The sequence below is a fragment of the Sander vitreus genome, chromosome 14, assembly GCF_031162955.1.
Source record: "Sander vitreus isolate 19-12246 chromosome 14, sanVit1, whole genome shotgun sequence".
NCBI classification, from domain to species: domain Eukaryota; kingdom Metazoa; phylum Chordata; class Actinopteri; order Perciformes; family Percidae; genus Sander; species Sander vitreus.
Window position 1 is genome coordinate 14,966,136 of NC_135868.1, and position 12,913 is coordinate 14,979,048.

The 12,913-nt window shown below is 39.6% G+C and overlaps 1 protein-coding gene across 1 annotated transcript in view; it reads left to right on the forward strand.

Annotated features, from left to right (window-relative positions):
• The window catches only part of znf704 (zinc finger protein 704), a 49,864-nt gene that overhangs the window by 2,655 nt on the left and 34,296 nt on the right, over positions 1 to 12,913 (forward strand). The window contains exon 2 of the mRNA XM_078267801.1: positions 2,345 to 2,532. Coding sequence (XP_078123927.1) covers positions 2,345 to 2,532 — 188 coding nt within the window. The remainder of the gene's footprint in view (positions 1 to 2,344; positions 2,533 to 12,913) is intronic.

The following is a 12,913-nucleotide window of genomic DNA, read 5'->3' on the forward strand; positions in this document are numbered from 1 at the left end:
GCTTTTGTTGTCCTCACTGTTGTTTGCGACGTAGATCGTACGTCGATGTGGGAGTCAGTGAAGAAAGCTTGTTGACAGGAGCTGAGTGACTGACTCTTTGTTCTGAAGCGGTGATCCCCGGCAGGCGGACTGGCGTCGTCTGTCCTTATTGGTTGGCTGAGCAGCATCAGCGTGAAGCACAGCCACCACAGGGTCAATTCTGGAAGCTGCCTCTGATGATGTATGAGTAATCTTTTAGGGCAAAGTGTATGTGTTTATGTATTTGTTATGTGTGCTATGAACACAGGTTTAACACACACATTGTTAATCTCTTTTTCTCTAAAATGAAGTCGCATATTTCAGCTCTGCTTGCAGAATAACTTCTTCTATTTCACCAAAAGAGTTGGGGCTGAATGAAAATACGTAGTTGTGATTTTTCTGACCAGTATTGCGGTTGCAATTGAAACCACTAGGTTTGTAGGTTATATAGTTTTCTATCAAGCATTATAACAAATTGACCTTGTTTTAACATTATAATAGTCAGATGGAATAATGCAAGGGTTCTTTTATATAAAAAAGCTAATTTGTACGTGAATTAGCTAGTGTTTTTATTGTACCAGTTTATCTAATATTTAGTCAAATATTACATTAGTGGAGTACTTTATATTCTACATACCTTTTTAGTAACAGTTCCATTCGTCGTCAGTCCAAGAAAAGAAATAAATAAATCCCTCGTCTTACTTTTTGCCATTGTTCTTTCTTCAAAGTATTTTCTGTGTTTTAAACATAGGCTATTCATCCGTCAACCGCAAAGTAACGTTAGACACTCTGCTTCCTGTTTAAACCGGCACCAGCATGCCCAATGTATGCGAATGGTCATGTGAAATGCGGTTTCAGACATGTTATTATGGACGGAGATCATTTCTGATACTGAACCTAAGTGTGTGTGTGTGTGTGTGTGTGTGTGTGTGTGTGTGTGTGTGTGTGTGTGTGTGTGTAGGAGTATGAGAAATAAAGAGAGGGGAGGTATGAGGGACACTGGGGGTATTTGTTCTGTATGCACAAGCACACACATACAGCTTTGACACATGTAACTCACATTTCACAACTGATTTGGTACGCTTTATAATTTCCTGGCGCCGTGAAATGCCATTATTCATAAGTCTGGTGAAAGGAAGAAATTGCTGTTGGTTTTATCTGAGGAGTGCGCTTGTCACATGCGCAACACCTAATCTTCCCCGAGCCAGTGTAATCCATCTTGTTGTTTTACTCAAGTCTGTGTTTTCACAGAGCGTGAGCGCACCACTGAGTGTTCAAGCGACCAGTCTGTATCATGAGCGATACTCAATAATAATTTCTTCCTTTTATATATATATATATATATATATATATATTTTTTTTTTTTACCTCATTAACCTAAATAAATTGTTCTTTTGGTGTTTGTGTGTGAATGTGTTTGTGAGTGATTGACTACAGGGTGCCTTTTCCATAGTCAACCCTAATCGTGTTACAGTGCTTTAAGATAATGATCTAGAACACACACACACACACACACACACACACACATATACTGTAGACACACACATACTGTAGACACACATACACTGACGTGCATGTCATACTCCTCAACGCTCCATGTGTGTTTCACTCTGGCTTTGGCTTTTTCTCTTGTCTGTTTCAAAGAACATGATGGCTTTAGTTACGTGTGTGTGTGTGTGTGTGTGTTCATGTGCCGAAGCATGCCATTCGTTGCTGTTGTGTAAGAGAAGAAATGATATTGGGCTGTTTTTTTTTTTTTAAATGCTACAGGTGGGTGTTTTCAGATAGGAGAAATGCTATTTTGTGGTTGTCTGTGTGTCAGTGAGTCTGCATAAATGCATATGCATAAATCTGCATTTAGAGAACATTAGTAAGAAACTGAGGACCACGACAATAGCGTGAATAAAATAAATATGAAAACTGCACAAAATAAAAAAGAGGTCCACAAAATGAGATGTTTTCACCTAACCTGTCATTTATGTCCCTTTTTTATTCTCAATGTACGAAAATCCACATTTCAAATACTCTGGGTCATATTTGCGCCTCACCACCTTGCTTCCGAACCTCAACACAAACTTAAAGTGAATGTTAATCAAATGATGGTTACCATGGCTACGGCCATAGACTGCTGCACACTGCATGTCCGTCAAAATATTTTTTGTTGAAAATAATAGACGAGTCCAAAATCAGATGCGCGTTAAATATTATTTATTTATTGCATCAACATTTCTCATGGTGTACTCCTATATCAGCGTTGTTACTAACTTGCGTACATGGTTCTGTACGGCCTTAGCACTGACTTCATTTTCTTTGCATCCCTCTCCAGCAGACCTCCAGTAACGGAGCTCCAGAGAGCCATAAAGTGGAAGGCGGCCCCCTTAGCCCGGAGGCAGTGGAGGAGCAGTGGGTGGCGGACGGCAAGCGGGTTGGCCGGGACGCCGACACCCGATCAGTGTCTCTGCTAGAGCAGAAACGCAAAGTGGTCTCCTCCAGCATCGATGTCCCTCACGCCAGGTAGGGGTGTGTGTGTTTTGTGTGTGTTTTGTGTGTGTTTGTGTGTGTTTGTGTGTGTTTGTGTGTGTGTGTGTGTGTGTCAGTGCTTCGACAGTGAGAGTCTGATTCCTGTCTTAGAGAGAGTTTGGCTTGGGTTCCTACATGCAAAGTTCATTGAAGGTTTATGACATAGATATGTCATCTCATAAATAGGAGTTAATATGGACTGAAATCCCATTTTCTTCATGTTACTACTTTTCAGACCACTAAATGCAATGTTATTACATATATTTTATTATATTCCGTCACACTGCACATCAGTGGTGTTTGTATGTTGGAATGAATGTATTGTTAATCCTGTATCAAAATTTAGTTAGTCCAAGATTTCATCCTTGTCCTAAATATTGAAGGGTTGTGTACAAAATGTAATTTTTTTGTGGAAGAATCCCATGCTGTTGCCTTAACTTGCTGAAGCAATTATGGTTATAGTTATTTAAATGGCATGCCTCTGGTGGTTTCCCAACTTGAAAATATGGTGCAACACTGACTCAAGGGCATGAGAGTTAGTCAACTAACATAGTAAATTGCATCGTTACCCTCATTCATGTCTTTCCTGCTCCGTAGCAAAGACAGTAAGACATACTTTAGCCTTATAGCCAAAATAGACATGAAAGAAAATATGCTTTAAATTTGTGTGGGAAAACAGCTATCGCTTTCTTGCAACACAGAGCACAATACAAATGAAAACAGTTATGTTGATGCATGAGCTGTTTCCTCACACATTTAGTGACTCTCTTTACACATGCAAACAAATCTTATTTTAAAATGGTCAGCATAATCCACCACTGAAGCTGGTCCACAATGGGGCAATTACACATTAATAGGCAGTAGTCCATGGCTGCGAAGAGCCATCTAATACAAGAAACAGCACTCTTTCACTATTAAATGTGAAACACTAATACCTTGTAAAGCACCGTGCTGTTATCGAACATCACTCCCCATTACTTGTCCTCATGCTGCTGGAGGAGCCCAATCGATGGCAACTTGCTGAAAAGTACAGTAAAAGTCTGAGCACCTTGATAACTGCGGTGCATCCTGAGCTCGGCTTTAAATTGAATAGTTATTTGCTGATGAACCATTGATTTGGTTCTCTCTTGTTGCCCACTAAGAAGAATAATCTCTTTTTAAATTGAATCTATCACATGGATTAGACAAATGTTTTACACCACTACCACTCTAATTACCTCTTGCATAGGATTTGCCATAACATTGATATTTATATGGTTATTGTGGAATGGCTTATTGATCATCTCACTGCCCTTGCACAAGTTCAGCATGTTGCCTCAGCTCAGGGACGATCACTTTATAAACCAAGTTCCTGTATATCCTCCTAATGAGACCACCTGACAACAAGAAAGCCACGGGCAATCTTTTATAAATCGGATCAGATTTTCTCTCAACACAAAACAATCCTGATATAATGGTTAAGAGAAACCACAACCTGTAAAAAAAGCTACACGTATTTTTATTTGTTAGTGTGGAGACACAGAATTTCAATAACACACCCAAGTTGTCTCTCTAGCCAAAATTCCAACAGCAATGTGTCAGAGTATGTTGTATTTTTATTTTGCCTGTCCAGGCATTGGTGAAGCATCATTAATGTGAGAATTGCCAGCCAAACACACCCACATAAGTAGAAACAACCAGAGACAAAGGTTTGGTTTGCTTTTGGATGGTTCTCTTGTGTCTATATTACATATCAGCATGATGAAAAAATATCCAAAGCCTTTGGAAAATTCAATGGTGTGGCATACCAGCTGAGAAGCTATGTATTATGAGTTTTTATTATGTGTTTCAATAGTGTGCTCTGCCAACACAAGCTGAGCTTTTTCTCTTCCTCTCTACCTGAGGATTTTTGTCATCTCCTGCCCGGTAAGAAAGAAAGCTATTTAAAGGCTGTGTGTAGAGAGGAGGCCCTTGGAATAATCAAAAAGAATACAAAAAAAAGGATATATTTTGTGTGTTCTCAATGCATAACATCTGCAAATGGTACAACCTATACCTGAGTTTATAAGTGTGCCCCATGACCTAGTTTCAGTAACTGAGGTTAAAAAATGGGTGTTTTAAGGTTTCTGTAGAAATAAGGAATTCTGTTATTACCTGTTTCATGCTTTCAAATATTCAGCCAGTTCTTTCCTTCCTAATGTCATAGCCTTTTTTATGTGTTAATGAAAAGTCTGATTTCTAGCCAACAGCACAGACTAGATAGACATCTACTTATTTTGTGTGTAGCACTTCAAAGCCTGGTACTCAAAATCCAACAATCTATTGTGCTTGTCAAGTGCCAAATCAAACCAACTGCAAAACCAGAGTTAAAAGAAAATCAATTTCAGTCCAATTTGTAAAGTGTGCTCACGCAATCAAGAACATGGAAAGTTCATTCTTGCCACAATTTAACAGAAGGTATGACCCCGAGCTTCTTTCTCAGATATCCCTATAGTGACCTCCTCAGTGCACAGCACCATTATTGCCTTAGGATTAAGATCCATGGCTCTTATCCTCTGCACACCTGCGACCAATTTTCATCCCTGCTCTGGCACTGGGGAAGAAATGGTGCCGCCACAGACCGCAAAGTAACATTTATCTTTAATAGAGACAAGGAGGGAGAAAGGGGGAGGGAGGAGGCTTGGAGGGATGGTGGAAATGGGACGAGGTAGTAACGAGGTAAAAGGGTGAAGGAAATGTATGTGTGGAGAGGAGGACAAAAGGGTAAAGGAGTTGGATTGAGCATGTGTAGGAGTGTGTAGCTGTAAGGATAACAGTAAAAGAGGGAACTGAGAGAGAATGCCTGAGGATTTTTTTTCCCCGAGCTAATTCTCCAGAGAAGTCTGACCTTGAGGTTATTAATTGCACTCTCAAAAGTTCTCTCTCTGCTGGTGATTTACCAAGAAAATGTATGGCTGTTTGATGGCTCTCCAGGTCCCTTGGAACCCAGATACAATAGGTATCCTACCTCACTGGGAGTCACTGAAGTACCCCAGTGCCTTATCTGCAATCATTGGGAAAATAGAGGGAAAATGACAATGTGCCATATACAGTAGACGTTAGACCTCAGGGGTTTTGAGAAGCTACATTTATTTTGTTCTTTCTGTCGGCCCAGCTCTGATTACTCTATCGAGTAGCCTCCTTCATCGTATTTGTTCACAGCACATTTACTTCACCCGCATTTCGTCAGATCTTGGTCCAAAAATCAATAGGTGTCATTCCATGATTGACCTATTTCCTACATTGCCCCAACTCCCAAATGTCCAAAGAAATGTTTTCCATTATGAAATGTTTTTAAATGTGCTGTGTCTCGAAATAAAGAGGCAGGAATTGCTCACTGTGGCAGATTTCTGATTTGTTTACGCCATATTTATTGTCTGATTCTCTCTTTTCAGACATCTCTACTCATTGTCAGACTGTGGTTTTAGCCAGCTGCTGGGCCTTCTTCTTCCTCCAAGGGCTTATTTTTTCTCTATGGAGGAAACGGTCAATTGTAACAAGAGCTGGCGGGGGCAGACCAGTGGAAACAAATGGCTTGGCTTTTGACAAAACGCATTCTGGGGACTAATTGCTAGCAGGGGAAGTGAAGTAAAACCTTAATTGAAGGGGAAATCAAGAGAGGGAGTGCTCTGCTTATTATTGCAAAACACAGAAACAACAGATCTGAGGGTTTAAATCTACTCCTCTTTAGACCACAAGCAGTCAGCAATCCCTTTCTATCATGAAGCAGGGTTACTCATATTTCTGAAAATAACTGGACCCCTTGCTGGTCCTCTATGATGTTGTAATGTCTTCTTTTTTTGATAGCCAAGTCCTACACAATGATCACATTTAATCTGATAGATGGTAATGGATGACCATTCCATGTAGCTGTAGATTAAAGCTGGTGGGCCTGACTTCAAAACCCAATTTAATGCCAAAAGAAATTGTTACTGTTGATCAGTGTATTTTAAGAGCAGCCAGTTCATTGTGCTAAGCCAACCATGTGTTCCACACTCGGGGCCTGGTGCATCAGCCAACTCAGACATGGAACAGGCCCAAAGGGACTGTCAAATTATTGTTTGTCTTTTGATAAAACCTCATGGCTTCATAATCCACTTGTTTTTCCTCTGCTCATTGTTTTGTTTGTCCTTGTGGTCGTTTTTACCTTTATGGAACACTCTTAAAGATATTACTCCTTTTGCACAATGTGTTTGGTTTGTGGCGAAGGAGGGAGTTGAAATTCCCGAAATAAGAGAAAGGAGGGGAGGATGGGGCGTGTGCATGAGAGCATTGTGGGTTCTCCAGAGAGTGAGTGACAGAAAGAGAGAGGGAGTGATGGAAAGAGTGAGAGTGATGCTCAGCGTTTGCCAAAGTTAACAGTTTTCCTTGTTTCGATGCCAGTGGAGTTTAGAAACCATGCGATTACCATCTGAAAAGACAGCTCTCTTGACCTCTCTCTCTCTCTCCCTCTCATTCACTATCTCACTCTCCCAGACTCAATGCACTATTATCTGATTGAACACTGAGGGTTTTCCTGCAACAATTTACTTGACCAAACCAAGTGTGTTGAATCCAGTATTCTGTTAAACTATCAGATCGGCTTAACTACACACAGCTAAAAATACCAAACAGAAATGTGCTAGTATTTATATAAAGAGGACTTTGCCCAACATGTGTAATAGAGGGTTCTTGTTTTTGAGCCACTATTATGGTTCCCAAAATTCCAAACGTTGTGGGATTTGTTACAATGACAACTTTAGCAGGCAGTTTTCTGAAGGAAATGGATTTTTATGCATTCTTATAAGAACAATGGCAAACAAATGGTTTTAAAACAAACAAAAACACTACATGTGGTTGCAGTGTGTATGCAGGCTACCTATTAGAACTTTTCTTATTTTTTTACAGTGTTAATGTGTCCTTCCAAAACACTGTTTGTCTGTGTTGTAGTGTGCAAAACCTGAATAGTGACTAGAAACTAAATAGTAACTAGTGACTACATTTTTTTTCTAAACAATTATACAAAGCACTTTGCAAAGTGGTAAATAAAGTGAAATAACAGTTAAAGTGAATGCTAGAAACTAAATCAATAAAGATGGATCTGAAGTTTAAAGAAGGGATTTAATAAATGTACATATTTAGCCAGCTTGAGCTCAGCTCAACACGTTGTTTTATTGTCTAGGAAACCTGATGGGAAAAGCCTGATGTTGTTTTTAATCTCGGCTTAAGAACAGCCAGTAGGGACCAACCCGGTGTCCTGAGCCAGGCTCACATGAGCTTAAAATGTGTGTGATCATATTTTGGTACCAGGTGCGTTCATGTTGTTGTAAAGCAGGGGTCTCCAACAAGTAGCTCGCGAGCAGGTTTCCAGTAGCTCGCCAATAGGTTGACAAACCGAGACACAAAATTAACACGATATCAAAAGTGAGGTAGCTAACTTTGTGGGCCGTAGAAGTGTAAAGTGGTTATGTTTTCTTGGACACTGATGGGAATATTTGCAGTGCTATAGCTAACTATGCGGGCTAAAAGAAGTGTAAAATAGTCGTGAACCTTTACATCATAAGCTTTGGGTATTGCAATTTCATACGTGTAAGCTTATTTAGCTTATGAGATGAAGAAAGGTTGGAGACCCCTGTTGTAAAGGAATCAGCAAAAATCTTAAAATCAATTCTGAGAGTATCAGGTAACCAGTGCAAACATGCCGAAATCAGAGTGATCTCATTTTAGTCAGGGTTACACATGTGCACCGTTCCATTCTTTAACCTCCCCCTTTCCATCTTTAGTGTGTCAGTATAATACAATTTAGTATAATGGGACAAAATGAGATTGTGAGATGCACAGGAGAAAAACAAATGAGACACAATCTGGCATAAAGGATTTTCTCATTAAACAGTGACCTATGTGAATAATTTAAATCTGTCATATCAATTTGTATTGACTCTCTCTATCTCTACTTTATATCTTTGTTTACAGGATTCACTGTAGTTTGCTTTGTTCAAGGCTTCAGTTGATTGTACTAAACAGATACAATTGTTTGGTATTCATGGGCCCACCCCACCACGCTGTTAACTAAGATTTAGATTTATTACACATAGACTAATACACATAGCGCTGGCTCATTCGACATGTTCTGGCTCCTGAAAAAACGACCACCTGTGATGCCGCAGCAGTGGAATTGTGAGTTTACATGTATATGCAAATTGGCTCTTTAATTAAGCGTGCTGAATATTGGTGAGTGTGAGTGGGGGGAACAAATAGCCATGGATTAGTAGACGGTCAGCCTAAATTCACTGCTATCTTTTGCCAAAGCACTGCACCGTAGTAAGCGTGTGTAGTGTGTAGTGTGTGTGTGTGTGTGTGTGTGTGTGTGTGTGTGTGTGTGTGTGTTATCTCAATCCAGGATTTACATTCACTTTAACCACAAAAGACTTCAGAACCACTTTGTTCATTGGTGTACATCTGGCATGCTAATTACAGCATCAATTATTGAAAATAGAAAGATTGTACCATTTTTGACATTGGAGGTTGACTGCATGCATTTCAAATGAAACCCACAGTTTATCTAAAGAACGTATTTGACACCCTAGTGTCAACAAAAAGTTGTATGCTGATTACTTTGACGCTAACAGTGGAATTGACTCATCATGTCTAACATTCATTTTGAAGCCATCAGCAAAAATCTATTTGCAGTTATTGATGTCGTAAATAAACATAATGCTGCTTCTTTGGAGATTGAACACTGTTTATTGCTGTCAAGGGAGCGTGACAAAATGTGTTGGCCTGACAGCATTGATGGCATTAATCAACAGATGAATCAATCTAAAGCCTCACAGAAAATGTCACTAGTATGCTAATTTGTCCTACATCGATGCTGTTGTATCTGTATGGTAGTTTTGTATTCAGTTATTCCCTGCCTGCTTTCTATAATACATAGTGCATGGCCTCAAAGCCAATGTGTATGTGACAGTGAGCTCTGTGGGCCCTCTGCTGCTTTCGATCTAATCCATAGTCTCTGGCTTTAATGGACTGATAGCACAGAGTGCTACAGGAAAACAAAACGGCTCTAATTGATTCTATCGACAAATGTGCATTATGGTCATCTATGGTGTATATAAGAGGTGGTACTAATTGATGACAGTGTCACACATCGAGTCCAGACAGAAGCACTAATGAGGAGGTGAAATTAGTGAATTGAACATCCAAGTATAAAGTAAGAATATTACCCTAACTGGGCAGTTTAATCAGAAGGTACTGGGTTAAAGTCAGCTCCTAAAATGACGAGGAAATGAGTAAAAATCATTTAAGAATTAAATTTAGAAGGTTCCGCCTATTATGGCAGAGTTAGAATACAGTGCCTGAAAACGCCTATACTCGTGTGGCACTAGCATGCAGAATGACCACATGTACTGTTATTTGTGTAAAATCTGAGCATAACTCAGATGCCCTTAATTCACTTGTAATAGGCGCAGACATCTTTGACTGCAAATGTTTGAACATTACCATATTGTTTAGTATTTTTTATTTATGTGCTGACAGAAGTGCATGTAGATTATTGTTTGAACCAAGTAAATGTATTTGATCACTTGTGTTCTGGGTTTTTCTTGTATTAAATTGAAGTCAATTAACTTGTTTTCTCATAAAGCAGTGGCTAATTAGACATTCGTGTATTCAAGCTATTTTTTTGTATTGTTTTTTACCTAATGGCCAAAAATAGGGACATTTGTTCTCGTTTGTATTTTGCTTTTAAGAGTTTTATCTTTTGTGCTTGTTGTAACAACAAAGTAGAAAAACACAAAACTGCACATGAAAAACATCAATCTTGAGTACAGAATGTACAGCATAGGGATTGTAAGTTGATTAATAGTGAACCTCCTGCCATAACTAAGTATTAACATTGCTGTACTGACCCTGGCAAAGTTTTGGTTTGGGGCAAAGACATTGTGACACATCGGGGGAGGAGGGGGGGGAGGAACGACTTGCTTCTCAAGTGTAACCTATTAAAAAAAAAAAACCCAGCCCTGCAGAACTACCTCCTCCCCACATTATTTCTAATTATAGCCATCAATTTTGAAGCTCCATTGACCTGACTGTTTTGAATTATTGATATCTGTCAGGCTGACAGGCTTTATTAATTAAAATGGAGATGTACTAATTAAGAGCACAGCATGAGGGTGTCATAATTTTAGCACCATTTTAATTTGAGTGTTGCTCATCAATTTTATCGCTGTGTAGCAGAGTGGGCGCGGCATGACCGAGGTGTGGGCAAAGGTACGGGGGAGGTGCCCTCATTTGACATGCGTGCGTGGATGCGATTGTGTATGTGTGTTTCGGTATACGTGAACTATCATTTGATACCACTCCGACTTACTCACTTTTCAGATTATCAGCACTGCCTGCTTTAAGGACCGGCTGTTATCAAGACTTCCTTTCTTTGTTCATGACAGTTTGCGTGATAAGAACATTAATTATTCTTTGTCATAATTCAAGGAGCAAATTCAATTTAATTCAATTCAAAGACAGGCCATCCAACAACACAACATATCAGTTCCTCCCAAGAGCTGCTTGCCACATTTGTAATGTGGGGCCACTTAAATGTACGTTTAATCAATTGAGACTCTCAATCTATTTTTTTTTTCTTCAAAGAAGTGACCTAAACAGCAAATTTGTGTGCTTTTGTAACTTGTCATAGTCTAATGCAGACACACATTTTAAAAGGGAACAATGTGATTCACCCCAAAAGGGTCCCCTAGATGAGAGTTTGTCTAAAGGACTTGGAACGAAACGTGGAAAAATGCTGTGAAGCTCTGCGACTGTCAAATAGTTTAGTGTGGCTTGTTCAGTGTGGTTCAGTACATCTGTTTATTAACACACAGTGTGTTATGGATGTCGTGATTTCACACAATTTATATCAGCTCTGCCATATTACTCACCAGTGGCATCTCTCTTTGTCTCATGCTGAGAGCCTGCATGCATCATATCAGATCAGAACGCAGGTGCCTCTGCTTTCCCAACAAATGTTGTGCAGCCACTCAGGAAAATCTCACATCTTCGCTCAAGCAACGTTTTGACCACTTTCCATCCAGTAAGAGCGTTTGCCCCATGTTGGCGGAGTCCTGCAGCGGCGCAGGGTTTCGAAACCGACCTGCTGCCCTTTGCTGTGTGTCATCCCCCATCTCTCTCCCCCTTTCATATCTATCACTTTCAATAAAGGGAAAAGCCCTCAAAAAATAAAATAAAATAGTGTCTGCAGTAGTGTAATACTAGATACTAAAAGGACATCAATTACCTGCCAGTTAGCAGTTTGGAAGGAGCCGAGTCATGCTGTAAAAGGTTTAAAGATACACTTTTAAAGCATATTTCTGTACAATTTAGAGTCATAACCACAGAAAACGTAACCTGCGTTTGTAGACTAAACCTTCATATGATCCTAACTTGTGTTATGAATCAAAGGCATGATGCCTGCACTACTGTTAATTCCCAGATGTGGTTTGAATCCACCTTCTGGACTAACAGATGTAAAAAAAGATATTTACACGGCGGGACAGGCTATAATTTGTTTAGCACGGTGACATGTAATTTCACCTCCGAGAGCCGAAAGATCATTTTTCACACAAGCGGCAATCATACATACTTAAAGTGGTGATACTGTAACATGCGTCAAAGGACCTTTCAGCACAGATCTGCTTAATTCACCGTTTTTTTTTGTTGTTGCCAGAATTATGTTTAATGACATGAATAACAACTAGTCTACAAGAAAGCTATTTGAAAGGCAGCATCTCAACAGTTGGCATTTCTCTGAATTCTGCTCTGCACTGTTGAGTCCAATACACAGTTAAATAAGGCAGACATTTAGTGAAAACTATCCCACAGATGTCTTTCTCCACATCCTTATGTTGTGAGGAGGGAGCGATAAAGTTAATTGAAAGCTAGCCATTGGTTAGTCTGACATCTAACTGCTGGGGCCGAGCTGCAAATTTATTTTTTTCGAATAGGACAACAGTAGAATATCCTTTTTACTTCATAATCCAATAAAAGGGCTCTGTGGTCTTTGGTGTTTCCAGTAAGCTCTAATGCGGCGAGTAGGCAGCAGACCAGAACTGTAAATAAGAGACATGGCACTTTCCAAAAGGAAAAATTTAAAAGGTAATCCATCATCTGTTGGCTTTCCAGCTCACGCATTTGGCCACATATAAAAAAGAAACCAAGATCACAGCAATTTCACATCCTTTATTTAAAAAAGTGAAATATATATTAAACATACTCCTCTCATCCATCCTACAATCTTGTGATCCCTGATGTATTTGTCCAGTTGCCTATTGTTTCTTTGGCTCTTGTGACTTTCCATCAGAAATCAACCATGACATTTGAAAGCCTCGAG